The sequence below is a fragment of the Rhodotorula paludigena genome, assembly GCF_050403205.1.
Source record: "Rhodotorula paludigena JCM10292 DNA, Rt_paludigena_JCM10292v1_ctg11, whole genome shotgun sequence".
Taxonomy (NCBI): domain Eukaryota; kingdom Fungi; phylum Basidiomycota; class Microbotryomycetes; order Sporidiobolales; family Sporidiobolaceae; genus Rhodotorula; species Rhodotorula paludigena.
In genome coordinates, this window is record NW_027481447.1 from 128,596 (window position 1) to 145,100 (window position 16,505).

Consider the following 16,505-nt stretch of genomic DNA (forward strand, 5'->3'; position numbering starts at 1 on the left):
AGCGTCTGAGACCTATTGGCGTGATACCATCAAGATAATTTGATCTGGTCATGGCTGCAGTAGCCCAGGATTGCCAAGAGCGTGATGGACACACCGAACAGTCGATCTCACTGCCACCTCTCGACCTCGAAACCTCCCGGATCCGTCCCCTCATCCGCTACAGGAACAGACCTGGCTTCACCACTGCTGTGAAAATCATCCTTGAGCCTCGCCTTGCATGCTTCTTAACTTCCTTCGTTGGACACGAGGCGGTGCTTCAATTCCCTTCTGAATATGACGGCATCTCGGACCTCGTCTTGTCAAATGAACAGGACTCCGCAGTCCGCTTGATGCTCAAGCTTGAGCTCCCAAGCGTCCTGTCGGAACAGGACCTTGTCTTGCTGGTCAGCGAGGCAAGCAAGGGTTTCGAGTTTGCATGGCCTGGAATCCAGAGTGAGCATCAAGTCAAAGTACCACTGACATTGCTCTTGTGCTCACCATACTGCTTCCTGTCTGCAGGCCGCAGCAGCGCTGAGGGACAGCAGAAAGCGGCTGTCAAGAGTCCCTGGGGGGCGCACCGCCGAGGCGTTTTCTTCCGCAGCGAGGCCCACTTGGCTTGGAGCGAAACGCTCGACAAAGTTCTGCTGCAGGTGCGCTGCTTGCTGTGTTCTCGCTGTCTCCTAATCCCTCGTTGACTGACTTTCGGCCCTGCGCAGGTTCACATCGGACTCCTCAACGCCAAGACGTCCGCCGTCTCGCTCGAAGCGGTGCAGCTCGACCGCATGGTTGCCTTCCTGTCCAACGGCACGCACTACGTCGTCATTGCTGAGAAGGACTGCACGCTCTTCCTCTCCTCGTTTGTGCTCGACGCCGAGCGCCACGCCGTCAACGCTCTCCTCGCCGGCCTCTACCTCGCAACCCTGTCAATTGGCGACAACAGCAAGATCGTTCTCGAAGGCGGCGAGGCACAAGAAGAGACGGCCAAGTCGGAGCAGGCAGGTCCGGCGGGACACAAAGGCGAGAGAGCGCACAAGCGGCGCAAGGTCGACCCCAAAACTGGCGCGTCCATCCTGCAGCTCCTGAGCAATTCGGACGTACCGAACCAGGCGGTGAGTGTGTAGGAGCACGACTGCAATGCAGTGCAGTCCCGTATTGCTTTCGCCCATCAGCCACGTTGACCTATCGTTGCGTTCTCGCCGGCCCTGCTTCCAATGCGCATCAACGCGGCGATCCATTTCACGCAAGCCGGTCGCGCAACCTTTGGATCCGCTCTACGAGGTCGTTCTACAAGCACCTATTCTTCAACTCTCGTTTGATTTGCTGTTTTTCGCGAGTCACGGCGCATGGATCCGCACCAATGCCTTTCAGAGGTGTGATCCTCCTCTCTACATGCTTGTGCTTATGGCTGACCATGTCTTGCAGCGCCGACCGCCTCGCCAATCGCAAAGCGCCGGAAATCACCTTCCGCGGCATCTCGATTAGTCGCTCAAGCAAGCACTCAAGCAAGCACATCTTGCGTTTTGCTCGAGGCATGTACATCTTCAAGTGCGTACGTAACGACTTAGCGGACAGTCGAGACCATCTCGACGAGCTGCAAGCCGAGGCGGAGGCGTATCGGCACCTCGATGCGGTGGCGCCAATCCGCGCTGGAGTTCTTTTCCCGCGGTTCCTAGGACGGTTTTCGCATCAGGCCGACCCTGCTGCAGAAGGCTTGCTCACAACCGCGCTGGGCGAGCCAATCGAGGTCTTTGATCTGTCGTTCCTCAACTCGCGCGTTTGCTTCGCCCTTTGGCCGTCCGCTGTCGCTCACACGTCGCGGAAATTGCAGGCTCGACCCACTCGCCACTCTCGGCGAGCTTCACGACCTCGGCATAGCGCACGGCGACCTCCACCGCAGCAATTTGCGCGTCGTTCGCCCCCCGCCATTGACTGGCTCGGCAGACAGCCAATCTCTGCCGACGACACCACCGCAGTCACACGCGCAGTTTGCTTTCATCGACTTCGGACGGAGCAAGCTCGAGAAAGGCCTGGAGGCAGCAGAGTGGCAGCAGGCCAAGTTAGACGATGTCAAGGCGTTGCGGCACACTCTGTTGCCCGGCGTATTCGGCGGTCGGTGAATTTGCAATTGCTCTTGCTCTCTCGGATACGAAGTGAGTTGAAACGCCCGATTTGCGCAACTGCGAGGGTGGACTACGCGTTCTTGTCGTCTAGCCATACGCGCACCTCGTCCCCGACCTTCACGCACGGCTCGTCCCCTCCCTCCGCACTGCGCCCGCTGTACAGATCGTCGCGCCAAAGCATGTGAGAGCCAAACTCGACGCGGCCATTCGACGTGTTCTTGCGGATGCGCGAGAGAGTCGACAGCGGTTCCGACTTGCGAAGGCCCGTCTTCTGCGAGCAAGAAACGAAGACGAGCCGAGTTAGTCAGCGGCCATTTCGTGAATAGACGGCAAGAAGCAATGATGAAGAGACGAGAAGCGCACCTGGTCGATGGACACCATCAGGCACCGGCGGCACCTTCCAAGGAAGCTGAAGACGGCCGCTTCTGCTTCTCCACCTTTCAATCGACCAGCTTCGCCTCCAATCGAAAGAGACTGGATCCCGTCTTCCCACCACGGCTCGAGTGCCTCGCCGCCCTCTAGCCCACCGACGACAAGGTTCGGGCGAAACGCCGTCGCATGCACGCTCGGCGCCTCCGCGTCTGCGCCGCCCATCGCGCCATGGACGCGGATCGCGCTCTCGACCGCGCGCAGGCTCGCCTCCGACACGAGGAGGTACGGGCTCTCGTTGCTGAGCCGGAGCGGGAGCGGCGGGCCAGCGTCCTGCTGCGTGTCCGCGGCGGAGGGGTGCGCAAAGTGTGCGTGGCGGGACGAGGTGGGCGGGAGACGGTGAAGCGAGACGGGCCCAGGCCCGAGGCCGAGGGCGGAAGAGGACGAGGGCGGATTGAGGAACGAGGTGAACCAGGCGTCGGCGGTGCGGGACACGCGAGAGGAGAGGACCGAAGTGTCGCACAGGGTGGTGTGGCGAAGAGCGTCGCTGAGAGGGATCCCGACGTCCTCCGCGGATGCGAGGGACGAGATCGACTCGTCGTCGTCGCTGAGCGGCGGCGTGAGAAGCCCACTCTGCGCGACACTGCCGCATTTTGAGCCGCGCGTCTCCAGCGCAATCTCGAGCGGGTCCATCCCCTCCGCCTCGATGCGCAGAATACCGTGCTCCCGGTCGACGGTCGGGCGGATGAGCGCCATGCGCGGGTAGCGCTTCTGGTTGAGCGCGCGCCCGGTCGAGGACGAGACGAGCATGAACTCGCGGTCGTAGAGCAGGCCTGCGGCCGTGAGCGGCCATGGCTGGGAGGGCGCCAGGGCCTGGGCAGCGCAGGACTTGATCGGGTCTGCGCGCAATCTCGGTGAGCTTCTCGCTGTGGGCAACACGGGCTAGGAGAAGAGCGACATACAGATGTACAGCTCCGTCAGCTTGGCCCGCTTGACTCGCTTCTCTCGCGCTGGCGCAGGACCGGCCAGAGCGGTCGACCTAGGGACAGTCGGCAGCCGATGTACGTAGAAATGCTTGACGAACGAGACGAAGGCGTGAACGTCGTCGAGCGTCGAGGCGATGCCGAACGAGATGCGGGTGATGCCGAGAGGGCGATACGGAGGGAAGGGGGCATATTCCTCTGCGCAAAGGGGAGCAGTGAGCAAAGGCGATGTGGACGAAAGCGATACGGCCTGGCTATGATAGCCCGGAGCAAGGGTCTTGCCTTCGCACTCACCTTCATCCCAGCACCTCGCTCCGCCAAGCTCCTCGAGCCGGCGCCGCTCCTCCTCTCCCATGCCAACTGCGCGACTGACCGCGCCCGCGTTGCACATTCCGCCGCTGCGGAGCGCGATTCCCTCAAGGAGCGCGAGCCGCGCGATGTGCTCATGCCCGACATGCGTGCGGCGATAGTCGGGCTCGTCGGCGTCGGCTGCGGTAGGGGTAGAGGAAGAGGCGGAAGCGGACGAGGGAGGGAGGAGAGGCGAGAAGCCGACGATGGGTCCTGGTGGCTCGAGGACCACCCGCCATCTCTCGTCTTCGTCAAGCTCTGCCTCGCCCGGCTCGGGCCTGAATGCCTCATGCTCGAGAAAGACCCTCCCGCCGCCCTCATGCTGCAGCGCGCTGAGCTCGCGCACCGCCACTTCACGCAGCGCGCCCACGTGCCGCGCGACAGCGCCGAGCCCTTCGCCGTTCGTGACGCGCGCGAGCCAGTCGAGCGCGTGCGCGAGCGCGACAATTTCGAGGTATGGCGACGTGCCGTGCTCGAGCGCTTGGTGCACTTCGCCTGTCGCGGAAGGGCGGCGCGAGGTGTGCGTAAAGGGCGCAGAGAGGGAGAGGGAGGCGAGGGTGCCTCCGCCGAAGTAGGAGGGGCGGAGAGAGGAGGTAAGTAGGTGAGAAGAGGAGCGGCGGACGAGCAGGATGCCGAGGGAGGTCGGAAAGCCCTGCGAATCAAGAGCATGTCAGCTGAAAGGTCTCCTTGTCCAAGATCCCTTCGGCAGAAGACGTGCGGCGTGACGCACAAAGATCTTGTATACACTCGCCACGACGAAATCGGGTGCCTCCTCCTCTTTGACGCTGCCCAGGTCGAGTACACTGGTCGACGTGTATGCAGCCGCATCGACAAGGACAGCGGCATGCGGGTTGGCGCGCTTGATCTGCGCGCAGAAGCGCAGGCCGAGCCGCGAGCCTGTCGCGTTACATTGTGCTGGGTAGGCGTATAGCGTTGGCGCGGAATCAGCAGGGAGCGAGGCTGAGGATGCTGACTGAGCCGAGCCGGAGGAACGGGCGGATCGAAGAAGGGCGCTCGGCGAGCGATGAACGGCGACAGGCGCCGCATGAGCGAGTGCGCAGCCGCGCAAGCCGACAAGGCTACGGAGCAGCTTCAGTGACTAGTCTCACGAACACAGAGGCGGAACCCGACGCTGCAACGGACCTGGTGTGACTCTCGAGCAGGTACTCGTAGCCGCCCCGTCCCTGAGTTTCGTGCGCAGGTCGCCAATCCCATGCGTCTCCTACCGTCCTGATGCCCTGCGTCGCCCCTCCTGGCGTGAAGACAACGTCCCACTCGCTGAGACGGTCGTCGGGAACGCCAAAGAGCTCCTGCAAGACGCGGGTCCTCGTCCGGTCGATCGCTAGCTGAGTGGCCGCCCCGGCAGTCGATGCCGAGTGCGGGTTGCTGTACAGCGTCGAGGCGAGAGCGGTGGCGAGCGCGGTTACGGGGGCGAGGGGAGCGGGCGGAGCAGCAGCATGGTCGAGGTGGACGGTCCCTGCGTGCGGAGGGGATCAGCGGTCTCAGGCAGGTGTCGCTGAGTGCTCTGTGTGAGCACACCTCGCAATGCCGGGTACTCGCGGTCCCTGTCTGCGCTGTCGGCTCCCCACAGCGAGGAAGAAGGTGATGAGGCGGTGCGCGGAGTGGGCATCGCACGGGCGGAGCTCGAGTGCAGCAGAGTACGGGTCCAGCAGAGCGTGTGAGCAGCTGGCGTGCAAGCATCTGGCTTCCGGGGAAGCGAGGCGAGCGCGGGTCAGGCGGATGCTCGGAGTTGGCGGGGCGGGGTGCGCCGGACTCTGCGTGCACGGCGACTCGGCGGTCGTGGCGAGTGTTCTGCGCTGTCCTTGCACTCGTGCAGACTGGACGCACGCAACCCGGACACCCAACTCGCGCCGCGTCGCTCTCTGCGCTCTCGCTGCTTTCCCCCACCTCCGCCCGCTCCTCGTCGCGTCCCGATCGCTATCGCCCGCCAACCATGGCAGCCACGATGGCCGGCCTGGACGCCTTCCTCGCACAGGCCTCGCACGAGCTCACCTTCTGGCTCAACGGCACCAAAGTCGTCCTCGACGGCCGCGACTTTGACCCCGACACCTCGCTCCTCGCCTTCCTCCGCTCGCAGCCCGGCCTCACCGGCACCAAGCAGGGCTGCAATGAGGGAGGCTGCGGCGCCTGCACCGTCGTCATCCAGTCTGTCCACCCGCGCACCCGCGAGACCCAGCACCTCGCCATCAACGCCTGCCTCGCGCCGCTCGTCTGCGTCGAGGGCAAGCATGTCATCACCGTCGAGGGCATCGGCAACAGCGACCACCCGCACCCGCTCCAGGAGCGCATGGCCAAGCTCCACGGCTCGCAGTGCGGCTTCTGCACGCCCGGAATCGTCATGAGCGTCTACGCCCTCCTGCGCAACGCCGCATACAAGGGCAGGCTCTCGGTCGACGACGTCGAGCTGCAGGGGGCGCTCGACGGCAACCTGTGCCGGTGCACGGGTTATGCCCCGATTTTCAAGGCAGTCAAGTCGTTTGTCGGCGAGTATCTCGCTCCGAAGAGTCGGTCCTTTCCTCTGCTCGAGGGAGGTCTTCTCTTGAGCACCGAACTCACCTTCTGGAGCTCTACAGGTCGCGGCACGCCCTCGCTCTCTTCGTCGTCGTCCACCGCCTCCTCGTCTCCGCCTTCGACGCCAACTGACCCCGACTTCTCCATTCCTTTCAACTTCGAGGCGGCCGGGCTCGCTAAGGAAGTCGCGCAGAAGGCGGCGAGGTGCTGCGCGAACTCCGAGAAGTGCGCCGAGGCAGTCAGTACCGACGTGTCACTGCCCGCTCCTTCTGCACTGGAGGAGCCGGATGCGCCGCCTATCGACCCCGTTGCCGGCTTGAATGGCCGGACCGCGCCAAAATCGCCTGAGGCGCAGGACATCGATGCGTCGGCGCTCGTGCATCCCCCGTCAGTGACTGGGAAGACCAAGGGGTGCGGCCGCGCTGACTGCTGCCAGCTCGGCGGGGACAAGGTCGAAACGACGGCGCCGACGGCGTCTTTCCCGCGCTTCGACTTCAAGCCCTACGTCCCTTCGACCGAGCTCATCCTCCCGCCTAGCCTCGTCAAGCACCCGCTCAAGGCGCTCGCCTTTTCCTCGCCGACGCACAACCATCGCCGCTGGTTCCGCCCCGTCTCGCTCGAACAGGTGCTTGCCCTCAAGCGCGCTCTGCCCGACGCCAAGCTCGTCGGCGGCTCGTCCGAGATTGCCATCGAGGTCGGAATCAAGGGTATGCGCTACCCGGACTGCATCTACCTCTCGGACGTCGCCGAGCTCGCGACCGTCTCGCTCCCGACGCCTGAAACCCCAACCCTCACCTTCGGGGCCAATCTCACGCTCTCGGACCTCGAGCGCGTCGTCGGCGACCTCATCTCTGCGCGCACGCACAGCGAGTCGGGCGCGCTGCGCGCCGTGCGCGACCAGCTGCGCTACTTTGCCGGCCGGCAGATCCGCAACGCGGCGTCGATCGGCGGCAACATTGCGACGGCGTCGCCCATCTCGGACGCCAACCCCGTCTGGGTCGCGCTCGGCGCCAAGCTCGTCGTGCGCGCGCCGAGTGTCCAGGACGGCGAGGAGACGGTGCTCGAGATGGGAGAGGGGTTCTTCCATGGGTATCGCAAGACGCGCCTCCCGTCCGACGGCATCATCTTGCGCGTCATACTCCCGCTTGGCGCGGCGGAGAAGGGCGAGAAGGACGTCGTGCGCGCGTTCAAGCAGGCGAGGCGGAAGGACGACGACATCGCCATCGTGACTGCGTGCTTTTCTGCCACCCTCGCGCCGGTCGAAGGCAGCGAGGGCTGGATCATCAAGAACATCAAGCTGGCCTTTGGCGGCATGGCGTGCGTCATGCTTCTTCCGAGCTCATGATCAGCCAGGGCCTGTCCCTGCAGACGGACTCGGATCGCTAACCCTTTCTCGGGTACAGGCCTTACACGATCACGGCCAAGAAGGCCGAGGCGTTCCTCGTCGGCAAGCCTGTTGCGGCCAGCACGCTCGAAGGCGCACTCGACGTTCTCGCCAGCGAGTTCGACCTCCCGTTCACCGTTCCGGGCGGCATGCCCTCCTACCGCCGGACGCTCGTCCTCTCCTTTTTCTTCAAGTACTGGGTCGAGCTCGCCAGCGCATGCGGCGTTCCCGTCGACGGCGTGCGCGAGGTTGACGAGCACGAGGTGATCGAGCCGATCCACCGCCAGCCGTCGAGCTCGACGCGAGACAACTCGGACCCGTACGCGCAGCGCGTCGTCGGCACGCAGATCCCGCACGCTTCCGGACTGAAGCACGTCACGGGCGAGGCTGTCTTCTGCGACGACATGCCGGCCTTTGCCAACGAGGCGCACCTCTCGCTCGTCCTCTCGACCCGCGCACACGCCAAGATCCTCTCGGTCGACGCGGCCGAAGCGCTCGACGAGCCGGGCGTGTTCACATTCGTCGACTGGCGCGACCTGCCGTCTGAGAAGGCCAACGTCTGGGGCCCGGCCGCGCAGGACGAGTACTTCTTCGCCAAAGACGTTGTGACCTGCCATGGGCAGATCATCGGCGCCGTCGTCGCCAAGACAAAGCTTCAGGCGCAGCGCGCGGCGCGACTCGTCAAGGTCGAGTACGAGGACCTGCCTCACGTGCTGACGGTCGACCAGGTCCGCTTCGCTTCTCTGTGAAGTTTTGAGGCTGCCCTGGCTCACGAGCTTTCGACCCGACAGGCCATCGCCGCCAACTCGTTCCACGAGAGCTACAACCGCCGCATGTCGCGCGGCAAGCTCATCTCGGACGCCCTCGCCGCCGCCGAGCACACGCTCTCGTCGTCGACCTTCTCGCCCGGGCAGGAGCACTTCTACCTCGAGACGCAGGCGTGCCTCGCAATCCCCAAGCTCGAGTCGGGGGAGCTCGAGATCGTCAGCTCGACGCAGGCGCTCACCGAGACGCAGCACTACGTCGCGCAGGCGACGGGCGTGCCGCGGAACCGCATTGTCGCAAAGACGAAGCGCCTTGGCGGTGGCTTCGGCGGCAAGGTGCGCTCTTCCCATGCTCTCAAGACAAGGAACTGGATCTCTGACCGGCTTTCTCGCCCGTAGGAGTCGAGGACCACAATGGTACAGCTCTGTTCTAGCTTGTCTGGTCGGGACCTCGCTCACATGGTTACGATGCTCGCAGCTCTCGGCGGTGTGTGCAGTTGCGGCGAAGAAACTCCGACGCCCCGTCCGCTGCATGCTCGAGAGGCACGAAGACATCAAGATTTCGGGTCAGCGGCACCCCTTCCGTACCGACTGGACCGTCGGCTTCACGTCCGAAGGCAAAATCACGGCGCTCGATGCCGACTTCTACGCCAACGCCGGCTACTCGCTCGACATCTCGGGCGGAGTTGCCGACCGCGCGATAGCGCATGCGACCAATGCCTACTACGTCGAGAACGTCGACGTGCGCGCCAAGCTCTGCAAGACGAACACCGTCTCGAACACGGCCTTCCGTGTACGTCCCGGATTTCCCATTGTGTCAATTCACGCGCATAAGCACGAGATTGACCCTCTTCTGCCTTGCACCAGGGGTTCGGAGGTCCGCAAGGCATGATTGTGGCCGAGTCGTACATTGAGGCTAGTCAATGCGCCTTGAATGGAGATGAGGCAACACAAGACTGATAAAGATCTGCGATCCGCAGGCTATCGCGACGTTCCTTCAGCTCGACATTGACCACGTCCGCGCGATCAACCTGTTCAAGGAGGGCGACAAGACACACTATCACCAGAGCGTCATCGATCTGCACGTCCCGAGGCTGATGACGGACCTCGAGCGGGAGAGCGACTACGTGGCGCGAAAAGCCGCCGTCGAGCGCTTCAACCAGGACCACCGCTTCCGCAAGCGCGGCATCACGCTCGTGCCGACGCTATTCGGTCTCGCGTTCGGCGTCAAGGCGATGAATCGCGGCAGCGCTCTCGTGCACATCTACCTCGACGGCTCGGTCCTCGTCGCGCACGGCGGAACGGAAATGGGGTGCGCCCGCTTTCTACGTTTCGCAGCTCACGTGATTGACATGCGTCCGGTACACAGACAAGGCTTGTATTCGAAATGCCTCCAGATCGCCGCGGAGGAGCTCAAGGTTCCGTTCGAGGCCGTCTTCACGAGCGAGTCGGCCACGAACACGGTCGCCAACACGGTCCCGACTGCTGCCAGTGCAGGAAGTGACCTGGTGCGTCTGCTGCAGCGCACAAGCCATACGACAACCAGCTGACCTGGCCACTTGCTCACAGAACGGGTACGCCGTCCTGAACGCCTGCCGCGAGCTCAACGAGCGCCTCGCGCCCTTCCGCGAGAAGCTTGGCCCCGACGCACCAATGTCGGCGCTCGCTGCGGCGGCAACGGGCGAGCGCGTCAGCCTGAGTGCGACGGGTCACCACGCGACGCCGAACTTAGGATACGTTTGGAACGTGCAGGAGGAAACCGGGCCGCTCTTCCATTGTGCGTCCGGCGTTTGACCACGCGCACAGAAAGCAGCCCTTGCTGACAGCCGCGTTGCTACCGCAGACTACACGCAGGGCGCCGCCGCGACCGAAGTCGAGATCGACCTTCTCACAGGCGACCACACGGTCTTGCGCACCGACATCAAGATGGACGTCGGCCGGTCGCTGAATCCGGCCATCGACTACGGGTGCGTTGACGGGTTGATCAAGCACACAGCGCTGCTGGACCTTACTGACTGTCTTTTGCGTTCTCCGTTCCTTCCGTTCCCTCGCACTTCCGCCGCTTTCAGCCAGATCGAAGGCGCATTTGTCCAGGGTCAGGGCTGGTGCACGCTCGAGGAGACGACCTTCCTGCAGAATGGTGCACTCTTCACGACGGGGCCGGGAGCGTACAAGGTGCGTCTCTTTCCTCTCTTCGCCATGGCTGTCTCCGTGCCTTTGAACATCAAGCCCTCAAATCTGACGCGTGCTCGCCAAACTGCGTCAGATCCCTGGCTTTGCCGACATTCCGCAGGTCATGAACGTCTCGCTTCTCCGCGACGCTGAATGGCCGAACCTCGGAAGCGTGCACTCTAGCAAGGGCATCGGCGTGCGTACCGCTTTGGTTGAAGTGTCTATGAGCGGCTGAAGCTTATTCAGAAACCGCGCAGGAACCGCCATTCTTCCTCGGCTGCTCCGTTGCGCTCGCCCTCCGTCACGCTCTCGCCTCGGCACGTCTCGATGCTGGTCTCTCGCCTGACAAGGACCGCCTCGAGTTCCGCTATCCGCTCACAAGCGAGCGCATCCGCCTTGCTGCTGGCGACCGGCTCGTGCGCAAGGGCGAGGTCAAGCCGAAGGAAGGGGAGGAGGAGAAGGGGTTCTTTGTGCTGCTTTCGTAAGGGTGCGTTCTATGTTGTGTGTGGCTGTTACTGTGTGTTCAACTTGCAAGAGGGACGTCTGCCAGGCTGTGCGCTACTCTGCGCAGCGAATCAGCATCCGGACCGTCGTTCTCCTCTGCGCTGATTCTCGGCTGGTTCTCTGCATTCCGCCGTGGGGGTCTCGCCGCCTTCTGGATCGCCGAACAGTATTGAGCCGCTCTTCGAAGGGGAGTAGCAGGCGAAGGCGAGTGACGGGACTGAAGCGACGTCTCCTGGAGCCCGCTCGCCCGGTTTTTACCTCGTCGCCAGCCTCCAGCCTCTTCGTCTTGCTTCACTTCCTACGTCCGCTGGCTCTTCTCTGTGGCTCTCACCATAGGATGGGCGGCTTCTTCGCTTGGAACGAGACCTGGCTCGGCTACGGTCTCGCCGTCTCGCTTTTGAGCTACATCCGCGCCGTTCAAGCGTGGCTGGCCATCAAGGACGTCCTTGACACGTTTGACCTCGTGCGCCTACGCTACTTGGGGCCTATGATCGATAAGCCAACCACCATCCAGCAGTTCCTCCGGCGTCACCTGATGTCGTCTGCGCGACAGCCCGTGGAGTGCGGCGTTTTCGTCACGGTCCCTGCCGAGGTCTGGCTCCGGATCCGTAACGAATTCGTCACGCAGGCCCTCGACGAGGCCGAGCGCAACATTTGCCAGCGCTTGATGCGGCACAGCAAGTTCTGCAAGGTGGGGAAGCCGCAGCAGCCGTCGGCTGCGAGGATGTTACGTCGTTCCCCCTTCTCGAGGGACGCGCGTTCTGCCCCTGCTACAAGAGCCGCGTTGGCTGGGCTCTCGCCCCAGATATGGAACCGAAAGACGAAGGGCACAACTTCTATGCAAGTTGCGCTCTTCCGCTTCACCCTCTATTGCGGCCCTTGCTCATCCGTCTTCTCCCGCAGGATTGTGAGGCCTTTGCGCTCCAGTCTGGACTGCGCCAGAAGCACCTCTTCGGCCCGATCCTGTGGGCGAATTACCTAGGGGAGAAGGCGCAGGAGAATCATTCGGCGAGTGCCAAGTCGGGCATCTTCCTCCATTTACCCAGCCGTATGGACGACGTCACGATAGGCAGCGCCATGGGGAATTGGGAGGAGCCCAAGGTCAGCGCGTGCTTTGCGTGGGACGCCGCACTCCCGCCCAACCCCGACGCCGTCTTCAGGCGCATGGTCAAGACGTGGCAGCTCGAGCCGCGGTCGTTCCTGGAGGGCGTGATGGGCGTGACCTTGGATGGTAGCCCACCGGTCGATCGAGAGCTGACGGACGAACGCAAGGCCGAAGCGGAGAAGAGGGGCGTCAAGCCCGTGTGGATGCTGTACACGTCGGCACACTCAGCCAGGCATTGAGCGGGGCCGAGACCGATGAGTAGGCTCGATTGCGATTGCCGTGTACGTGTTGTGTCATTCGTTTGAGCAGCATGGCGAAGCGACCGCAAAGCGAGAACGCCAAGACAAGCGAGCAAGTGCAGCTCACGCGCACAAGCCTCTGACCGCCCGTGACAGCGAGATACAATGCAGAACGCGGTGGGTATAGGCACAGCAGAGAAGGGAGACAGAAAGGGCGTCTAGGCGTCGCCGAGATGCTTGCGGACAGCCTTGAGGACCGAATCCTTCGAAGGGTCTGGAAGCGAATAGGGTCAGAACAACGACCTCTCAGTAGGCGCGGTTCAGGTTGACAACCTGATCAGCACCGCGAGCATGCGAGAGGACGCACCGTAGGGGTGATCCTTCGAGGGAATCTCGAGGAGCGCCGGGAAAGCCTGCGAGTACTTCTCGACAAGTGGTCGGATCTGGTCGGCGACCTGCGAGAGCGCACCTGCCGAATCAGCTGTCTGGAAGAGTGAAAGGGGTAGAAGGACCAGACGGACATGCTGGTTGATGAGAAGGATCGCAACGTCGCTTCGCTCGGTGTACTCGGCAAAGGCAGACTCGATGGTCGAGACCGGCGTCTCTGCAGGACGGCAAGCAGGTCAGCACGATGGTCTGGCAGCTCCTGCCGTGGCAGACGGACGAGACGATAGCATGGCGGCGACGTACTCGAGTCGACGACGAGGAAGTTCTTCTTGCCCCGGCCGTCGATATTGCCGGTGCCGGCGAGGAGGAGTCCTGTGATTGTGTCCTGCGCAGTCCAACGGGCGCTCGTAAGCTGAGACGAGCGTGCGACGCCGAGAGACGAGGCCCCCGCACCTCGTCGCCGATGGTGGCTATCAGCGTGCGGTCCTTGTACTGCGTCGACGTCGCCATCTCTGCCGCTGTGCTGCTAGCCTGAGCTCACTCCCGGCTTGGACTGGCGAAAGGAGGCGAGACGACCAGAGTCGAACAGATGAGCGAACGACTTGGCGAAGACGACTATCCTCGACTTGTCCTGATCGGGATGAGCACGACTCCAGCAGTGTCCAGAGTGGGCAAAAACGGGATCCGTACGGTCCACTTGCGCTGGCAGGGCGAGGAAGAACTCGACATCGAGCAGCCGCTCGTCGCTCTCGGGCGCACTGGCGAGCAGCTCGTCCTTATTGTGGCCGACGAGGATGCCCGAGACGACCGACCAGACGGAGCCTTTGTCTCGGCGCTCTCGGTCATCGTGCCGCAGGACCCATTCCCTCGCGCGTTGGACGGCCGGCAGATGATTTGGGTCCGTTTGCACGCGCTTGCATCATGTCTGCCAGGGCTGAGGTAGGCTGCTACAGGTCAAGAATTACGCCGAGAACGTGGGCATTGTCCCGCAGCTCGAGCACGCTGGCTTCCTGCGAACGTGCGGCTTCCTCCTCCTCGTCGTTGCACTTGCGTTGGCTTATGGCGTGGCCTCCAGGACTGGGACAACCATCGCGAGGGGTTTCACGACGCTTCCTCTTGCCGTCGTTCAGCTGGACGAGACGGAGATCGCTCAGGATTGTGCGCTGTGCAATCGATGGGAATCAACTGGGACGGAGCCGCGCTTCAAACGGTGTAGCGGCTGCAAGCGGCGATACTACGTGCGTGCATCCGTCTCCGGCTGACGTTCAGGCCGCTACTGACCTGTATATAACAGTGCTCTACCGAAGTAAGAGCGCTTCTCGATTGAGCAAGCCGATGATTTGCTCGAGATGCTGACACGCCCTCTGAGCAGCACCAACACGCGCACTGGAAGCAGCACAAGCGTGATTGCAAGGATCTGGCCAACATGCGCTTCGCGAACGTCGAGAACCGCCGACGAGGTGACAACGAGCTGCCATCCTCACCAGCGTCACCCGAAACGCCTGGTCCGCCGAATGCAACTCTGGCCGCACTGCAATTGCAAGACGAGGCTTGACCTGCTACGCAGGTGTACGACGTGAACCTGCGATTGCGACTGCTCGGTCTGTCTGTTTCGCATGCACGATCCTCGCTCGCACCGCCTCGAATATCGGCTCCTCTCCGTCCGTCCGCGGACCATCCGCTCGCGAACGACGCGCTCGTCCCTCTCTTGCCGACTCCTCGTCTTTCACTGCTCCCGCGGCTCGTTGCGCAGGCGCATCTGACGCATCTGAGCGTCGCCGCCACCGCTTATCGTCCCGAAACCCTCGCTGGGCCTTCCTCTGCTAGTTTTCGTCGCGCATCCCTCGTCCGCACAAGCCCCCCACTCGAGCATGTCGTACGAGATCCAGGCAGCCACGCCGACGCAGTGCGTCTCGCAGACGCTCACTTGGCGCGGTCCTGCCGAGGTGACGAAGGGTATCGGCGTATGGGTCCAGGATACCGTACGTCGCTTCTTCCGCACGTCTCACGCCCAGTGATGCGAGCGGAGGATACTGACTGGCGCATACAGGACTACTTTGCCGAGTTCGTGCGGGACAACCTCACCAACACGCTGGGAACGCTCGACTGGGTCTGCGGTTCGTCTCTCGATCCACTTCCTCGACGCTCGGCTCCGGCTGACCACACCTCACTCAGACTTCCCCGCCGGCGCCTGGATTGGCTTTCAGATCTACAACTTACCCAGCGCAAAAGACTACGCGACACGGGCCTTCCTCCAAGTCCAGCCAGGCACGACGGACGAGTGTCTGCGCCAAAACCCGGGACAGATGGCGACGGCCTCAATGGCTGCGCTCGCGAGCAGCCTCTCGAGCGCGAGCCCGCAGCTGTTCACGTATGCATCGTGAGTCTGCGAGCCTTTCATCGGGGCCGACGCTCTCGCAGCCATCCCTGCACTCGGTCCTGCCGGGTCTCTCGCCGACGTTCCACAGTCAGGCTGATCATTCGCGATGCAGCACCGCTCTGCCGAGCACGACAAGCTCAACGGCAAGTCCAACGATCACGTCGGCAGGATTCCAGACGCCGTCCTCGACGCCCAACCCGCCAAACGACTCGAACGGCTCGACGAATGTCGGCGCCATCGTAGGCGGCGCAGTCGGCGGCGTCGCTGCGCTCGCCGTCATCGCCGTCTTGCTGTTCCTTCTGTGCCGTCGCAAATCACGCAGCTCCTCGTCCGCGTCTCCGTCAGAAAAGACGTACTCGCCCGGCCCGGGTCCGACCAGCCCTTCGAACGGCGGCGCAGGCGGGTTCTTCCGCGCCATGTCGACCAACCCGGTCGACGCATGGCGCCGGCACGTCTCGGTGGGCAAGGCGCCGTCGGTAGCACCAACGCGCCGCAGCCGCACGACGTCTTTCGCAACGCAAGCTGTCACACCCACCATGCCCTACGCTGCTGGCTCTACTGCCCCGCCGCCCCTCCCGCGCTCGCAGGGCCCACGCGAGGGCGTGCCCGAGATCGGCGAGGGGACGGACTACCGCGCGTACGGCAACCTCGGGGCCGTTGGCGGTCTCGGCGCGGTGAGCCACGGACCGCAACCGAGAAGCGGCGCGTTTGCGCCGTTCAACCCGCCGCCGGCTCTCGGGGCGTATGCGCCTGTTGCGCTCTCGGACCAGCGGCAGCAGCGAACTCCGTCGGCAGGCTTGCCCGAGCTGGGCGGGTACGACCTCGAGCTCCCAGTGCGGGCGGAGCAAGTTGTGCGACCGCCTACGAGGCTGAGCACGCCGGGAGGGATGACGACTTACGGAGGGGATGGTGTCGAGGTCGTTCGAGGAGGAGGAGCGGGTCTTGGTGCGGGAGGAGTGGGGTATGCGAGCTGTTCCAGGGCGCAGGTATAGCAATGTGAATGTAGCAAGCGAGCCCGATGGCAATCCAGCCGCCGGCAAGAGCCTGGCGATGAGCGGATTTTTGGTAACGAGGGAAAGCACGAGGAGCAGGAGGGGACCAAAATTCGAAGTGGGAAAGCGGGACATATTCCAGCCCGACCGGTACAAGACTGTGCATTGCCTCGCAGCCTCGATCGCACGCCCTCGGGGCGAGCGTCGCAGCGATGTCGTCGTCGTCGTCGGCGTCTTCGTCTTCGGC

General features: G+C 63.4%; 7 protein-coding genes across 7 annotated transcripts; 5 read left to right on the forward strand and 2 right to left on the reverse strand.

The window, feature by feature from the left end:
- Positions 1-329: 329 nt before the first annotated feature.
- On the forward strand, positions 330-1,100 carry JCM10292_002274 (uncharacterized protein; the record flags this gene model as incomplete). Its single annotated transcript, XM_076647780.1, has 3 exons — positions 330-432; positions 499-629; positions 696-1,100. 3 exons carry the CDS (start codon positions 330-332, stop codon positions 1,098-1,100), a joined length of 639 nt encoding a protein of 212 aa, XP_076506602.1.
- A 1,069-nt stretch (positions 1,101-2,169) lies between these two features.
- Positions 2,170-5,429, reverse strand: JCM10292_002275 (uncharacterized protein; the record flags this gene model as incomplete). The annotated part of the gene is made up of 7 exons (XM_076647781.1): positions 2,170-2,370; positions 2,463-3,367; positions 3,431-3,649; positions 3,746-4,451; positions 4,530-4,878; positions 4,943-5,276; positions 5,339-5,429. 7 exons carry the CDS (start codon positions 5,427-5,429, stop codon positions 2,170-2,172), a joined length of 2,805 nt encoding a protein of 934 aa, XP_076506603.1.
- A 324-nt stretch (positions 5,430-5,753) lies between these two features.
- Positions 5,754-11,136, forward strand: JCM10292_002276 (uncharacterized protein; the record flags this gene model as incomplete). Its single annotated transcript, XM_076647782.1, has 13 exons — positions 5,754-7,648; positions 7,735-8,443; positions 8,507-8,815; positions 8,879-8,896; positions 8,958-9,272; positions 9,347-9,394; positions 9,460-9,791; positions 9,849-9,987; positions 10,049-10,256; positions 10,323-10,446; positions 10,549-10,654; positions 10,746-10,847; positions 10,909-11,136. The coding sequence occupies 13 exons, from the start codon at positions 5,754-5,756 to the stop codon at positions 11,134-11,136; spliced, it is 4,533 nt and encodes a 1,510-aa protein (XP_076506604.1).
- Positions 11,137-11,492: 356 nt separating this feature from the next.
- JCM10292_002277 (uncharacterized protein) lies at positions 11,493-12,499 on the forward strand (the record flags this gene model as incomplete). Its single annotated transcript, XM_076647783.1, has 2 exons — positions 11,493-11,846; positions 12,059-12,499. The coding sequence occupies 2 exons, from the start codon at positions 11,493-11,495 to the stop codon at positions 12,497-12,499; spliced, it is 795 nt and encodes a 264-aa protein (XP_076506605.1).
- Positions 12,500-12,717: 218 nt separating this feature from the next.
- On the reverse strand, positions 12,718-13,396 carry VMA7 (H(+)-transporting V1 sector ATPase subunit F; the record flags this gene model as incomplete). The annotated part of the gene is made up of 5 exons (XM_076647784.1): positions 12,718-12,773; positions 12,867-12,954; positions 13,021-13,103; positions 13,190-13,271; positions 13,340-13,396. 5 exons carry the CDS (start codon positions 13,394-13,396, stop codon positions 12,718-12,720), a joined length of 366 nt encoding a protein of 121 aa, XP_076506606.1.
- A 130-nt stretch (positions 13,397-13,526) lies between these two features.
- Positions 13,527-14,441, forward strand: JCM10292_002279 (zinc finger MYND domain-containing protein; the record flags this gene model as incomplete). The annotated part of the gene is made up of 5 exons (XM_076647785.1): positions 13,527-13,784; positions 13,840-13,904; positions 13,962-14,124; positions 14,181-14,192; positions 14,259-14,441. 5 exons carry the CDS (start codon positions 13,527-13,529, stop codon positions 14,439-14,441), a joined length of 681 nt encoding a protein of 226 aa, XP_076506607.1.
- A 316-nt stretch (positions 14,442-14,757) lies between these two features.
- Positions 14,758-16,258, forward strand: JCM10292_002280 (uncharacterized protein; the record flags this gene model as incomplete). Its single annotated transcript, XM_076647786.1, has 4 exons — positions 14,758-14,868; positions 14,937-15,003; positions 15,062-15,266; positions 15,379-16,258. 4 exons carry the CDS (start codon positions 14,758-14,760, stop codon positions 16,256-16,258), a joined length of 1,263 nt encoding a protein of 420 aa, XP_076506608.1.
- Between the last annotated feature and the right edge of the window lie 247 nt (positions 16,259-16,505).